The sequence below is a fragment of the Symphodus melops genome, assembly GCF_947650265.1.
Source record: "Symphodus melops genome assembly, chromosome: 1".
In the NCBI taxonomy this organism is placed as follows: Eukaryota; Metazoa; Chordata; class Actinopteri; order Labriformes; family Labridae; genus Symphodus; species Symphodus melops.
This window is the reverse complement of record NC_136691.1, coordinates 7,912,120-7,916,969: the sequence shown is the minus strand read 5'-3', so window position 1 is coordinate 7,916,969 and position 4,850 is coordinate 7,912,120. Positions and strand designations below refer to the sequence as shown.

General features: G+C 42.9%; 1 protein-coding gene across 1 annotated transcript; it reads right to left on the bottom strand.

Moving 5' to 3' along the window:
* Positions 1-1,382: 1,382 nt before the first annotated feature.
* Positions 1,383-4,649, bottom strand: LOC306822669 (voltage-gated potassium channel regulatory subunit KCNF1-like). The gene has a single exon (XM_079341821.1). It carries the CDS (start codon positions 4,415-4,417, stop codon positions 2,930-2,932), a length of 1,488 nt encoding a protein of 495 aa, XP_079197947.1. The 5' UTR covers positions 4,418-4,649; the 3' UTR covers positions 1,383-2,929.
* Positions 4,650-4,850: the final 201 nt, after the last annotated feature.

Genomic DNA, 4,850 nt, shown 5'->3' with positions numbered 1-4,850 from the left:
AACCATTAGCCTATAGCTAGACATTCTCATTATAATTTTGGCTATTTGTGTGAGGCGCTAATGAGCTCAGTTTGGAATAAACACCCAGGAAAAACCTCTTATCTTAAACTCCCACTGAACACCACAGTTGACCAACATGTGGGTGCAAAAAAACGGGTGATTAGCGAGCAGATCCGAGCAGGTCATGGTGGAGTGGTTCACACACTGCTCTGGGTATATGCTTGGGAAAGCATGTGTGTAATTATTTGTAGGCGTATGAAGGAGGGGGAGATGTTTGTTTATGACGCTGTGCGTGTGTGCTTGTAGATCTAAATTTGAACATGAAGGTGCATGTACTGTATGTTTGTCTGTGTAGCATTGTTCTGTTACACAATGCTCGGCTTTGACATTCCAGCTCCACCTGTCAGAGCTTACAAAGGCCTTTCTCCACCCGCGCTGACATGTGTGAGTGTGTTGCTGGTCAGCAGAGATAGCAGAGTCGTGTGTGTGTGGGTGGGTGGACGCCGGTCCTGCTCGACCTCCTGTGTGATCTTCATATTAGGCTGCAGACCTTAGACTGCAGCTCAGGAGGGAAGAGAACTGAGGAGGAAGCTGAAACTGAATCAGTGGTGTGCTAATGATCAAACAAGCTGACATCTTGTCTCAGTGATTGGTGCAGACAGGCTGTTAGAAAGATGATTCAGCCTTCTTTATTCATTCAAAATGTGATAGGTGATGGTGTAATTAGGCCTGTGTGACATGAGGAAAATGTGTAATGTGGGATTACGTTGTTAGTGATTGCAATAACAGTATGGAAGGGATTATAAAAGAAATATCAAATGTATATCTATCTATCTATCTATCTATCTATCTATCTATCTATCTATCTATCTATCTATCTATCTATCTATCTATCTCTGTTTAATTGTTCACAACTGTCAATCATGGAAATGACAAAGAAGTAATTTTCATGTTATTCACATCTAGAAATTAACAAAGATGTTTTTTTGTTTAGTTTGTTAAGAAAAAGGATGAGACTAACACCTTTTTTGTTCTCGTCATCCTCTTTGGTATCTTCCTCAAAATATTAAATGGTTGATAAAGAAAAACAAAAGTGCACTAAAGAAATGTTCTCATGTTATTATTTTGGCAATTATGATAGATTTTTTTTTCTAAACAAAAGTGACTCAATATAGCTACAAGGTTTAAGGTTCCAAATGCAAGCATTTATGCAAAGGGGTTCAAAAGTGTGGGGTAGTGTTGGATTGTTTCTTAAGCTGTTCTTGTATATTTCAGCCCACACACTTTACAGTTTTATCTGCATAATGAAGAAATTGGGAGGAAGCAGAAATGTGATATTCAAGGATAAATAACTTTTTTTTTTTCCTGAAGACAGAGAATGTTTCATACTGTGTAATAAGAGCTTACAAGCAGAGAACAAATCCCACTAGAACTGAGACACTTTCTGTCGCTGTGTAACTGAAGCATTTCAAGGCAAAGAGGTGGACTCAGACTTTTTTTTTTAATACAACTCAATACAGAAATACAATCTTGCAACACTATCATCCATCCAGGTTCAACAGAATCAAACGGCTGACATTTGAGACATTGCGTTTGAAATCATGACGTGGAATGTGAATATAAGCTCCCCAACGCATGCCAACTCATGATTTCTCTCAGAATTGTTCTTTGTGTGCAGCAGGTTCCTGTCACTCAGACTAATGCAAAAGGAGTTAAGACCTTTCAAACTAAGCACAAGTAACTTTACAGAGCCCATTAAGTCAATTAAGAGTCTGTTTTTGAAGACGAGTGGCAAAGTGAGACTGAGTCATCCATCCGTTCCTTTCATCTAATATGAGCTGTAATGTGTTAAGACACATTTCCAACAGGCAGACTTTTTACTATTGATACTTATGCACTTTTCATTGTGATTCATAGCTTCAGAGACCGGTGATGCATGCTATTTCAGAGGATTAATGGGTAAAAGAAGGTGCCATTGTTGATGTTATTTTGATCACAGTTCTTTTGACTTTTTTTCTCAGCTGATTCAGCCTTCACTTTAATGATGAATTTTGAGGTTACTTAAGTCAACCACAATGATTATTTTCCTTGAGTTATTGTTCTAGTTCCCTCATGTTCAACAACAAATGTTTTCAGTTCATTCCAGGGAACCTCTGCTGAGTGGTGAAAGCTGCTGCAACATTTAAACCTATCAAACATGTCCTGAAGCCAAGGAAGCTTGGCAGGTTCTGGTGTTGATTACATGATCCTGCAGCCCACCAAAAACCGTCACTACGAGTAGACAGGTTTTTTATATCTGAGACCTCACAATCTCACAGTGTCTGTTAAAAAGAAGAAGAAACAGAAATAAAAAAAAAAAACCCTAGTGGCATGATTCTTTAACTCTCTGCTTTTTACTCTAAATATATTTCTGGAAACTTCAGTGTGGCCTTTCCAAGGTTTTACAGTATTACTTTGAAATATCAATAGTTCTTTTCAATTTTGTTGTCATGTTTGTGAACTCTTTGTGAAAAATGACTAGCTTAATTTCTCATGTAGCAGCTGCCATTCTTTATTAGAAAACAAAAACATGTATTGTGATACATAGGTCTGTACGGAGGAATAAGCTACAGTACAGTCTACAGTTACTGTGTGAGGACTGGGGATGGGGGCTGTTACATACAATAAGAAGGCTACACAGGGGGACAATCAGTGTATTGGCTTTTCAAACAGAGCCCATCTGTCTGTGGGGAGTCACTGCGCAAAAGCACAGCTCATCAAGTCAATATCTCACACATATGTTAATGGGTGCCATTCTTCACACACACTTTTGCAGTCCTGTTATTCCTAAGAGGCTATTTACAGGCATGTTTCCATCATGATGTCATTAATTTAGGGTGAATGTTTAATTGGATGTTTTGTTGTTTATCGTTTTTTAGGGTCTTAGGAATTATTCAGTGGCATAGGCTGTACTCTCCAAGCTCGTGTCCATGCTGGGGGTCTGGATCCCTGCCCCTCCCCTGGGATCCTTCAGTAAGGGGATGTATGTGTCGCTGTGACAGGAGCGTATGGTGTTGTCCCAAAGCCCTGCGCCGCAAACATGTTTATGTGCTCTGGGTGCAGCTTCCAGCTCGGATGCGCCTGAGCGCAGAGCCATCAGCTCGATCTCATGTTTGGCTGCAGTCTCCAGCACCTGTTGCTTGTTGTAAAACAGCACGAAATTATTGATAATAGGATGAATAGGTAGAGCAATAGCGATCACCCCGCACAGAAAGCTGATTGCCGCGTTGCAGCGCCCTAAAGTGGTCTTGGGGTACACGTCTCCATAGCCCACAGTGGTCATGGTGATCACAGCCCACCAGAAAGACTGAGGGATGCTGGTAAACAAAGTTTCCGGATGGTTCTGCTCCATTGTGTACCCCAGGGCGGAGAAAAGAAACACTCCAACACCCATGTACATGAGGAGCAGCCCGAGCTCTTTGAAGCTGCTCTTCAGCGCAGATGTGAGGGTCTGGAGTCCGGAGGAATGTCGTGCCAGCTTGAAAATGCGCGCAATGCGCATTATGCGTAAAGCCTGCACTGCCTGCTGAACGTTAGCCAGCTCCATAACTCCTGCGCCGAAGCAGGTCAGAATAAGCACCACGAAGAAAGGCATTATGGCCATGAAGTCGATGATGTTCATGAAAGCAAAAACAAATTTCACTTTATTCGGAGAGGAGATGAGTCGCAGGAGGTACTCGATGGTGAACCAGCCGATGCACACCGTCTCGATGACCTCCAGAGTTGGGTGCTCCGTGAGGTGACCCTCTGAGTCTTCCACCTGCAGGTCGGGGATGGTCCCCACGCACATCACCACGGAGGAGACGAGGATGAAGATAAATGAGACTATAGCTATGATGTGTGCAGGAAGAGAGGAATCCGGCTTCTCCATCGTCCTCCACAGGCACATCTGGAAGCGCTGCCAGCCTCCTGCTGACGGATCTCCCTCTCTGTCCACCAGGATAGTTCTCACTTTCTCCGCAATCTCCGCAAGTTCATCTTCCACCTCCTGCAGCTGGTATTTACAGCATTCGTCCAAAAAATCTGAACCGATTTTCCAGAACTCCATCTCCTTCATGAAACAAATAGGACAGATGCCTCTCTTCATGTGAATCTCTCCATAATAATACAGTTCAATAATGCACTTAAATGCATCAGGGTCTCGGTCAAAATAAAACTCTCCTGTGTCAGGGTCGTAGTCGTCACACAAAGACGATATATCTTCGTTAGACTTGTGTGAAGAATCCACCAGCTCAGCTAGCCGGGTGTCCGGATAGCGATTCAACACGTCCCCGTACAGCACCTGTTTCACCCCACCGATGTTCACAACAATCTCTGTCTCCTCACTCGCTTCAGAGCCGTTACAGTCCGCATAACGCGTCCTCGGGATCCCCCACATGATGAAGTCAACAAGTCCTTCAGCAAAAAAGCCGAGATTTTCACACAACTGTCTTGTCAAAGTAATCACAGGTCACCAGACGCGCTGGTGCTGTGCGTAAAACCTCCTAAAGCGTGTAAAGCGTGTTTTTCAGTGGAGATAAATAGATGTTGTCTCGGAGGGGACTCCAGCGTGAAGTCCTCTCTGTTTACAGCCGTGTTTGACAGTGAACAGTGCGCCTGTGCGTTTAGAAAGTTGGCATTGAAGTGCGCGTAATGTCAAGTTGTACAACTCACACCAAGTCATTTCCTGCTAGACCTTTCAAAACAAAACACTCGCTGGCTAAGAAACTCCTTTGGATTTGTTTCCTACTCTGTGTGGATGAAGGTGGGCTATTTAAATTAAACACATGTCTGACTGTGTAGTAATTACCAAAGTGTTTAGATAAATTGGA

Coding starts and splice junctions, on each gene's coding strand:
- LOC306822669 (XM_079341821.1), bottom strand. CDS start 4,417: ATGTGGGGGATCCCGAGGACGCGTTATGCGGACTGTAACGGCTCTGAA.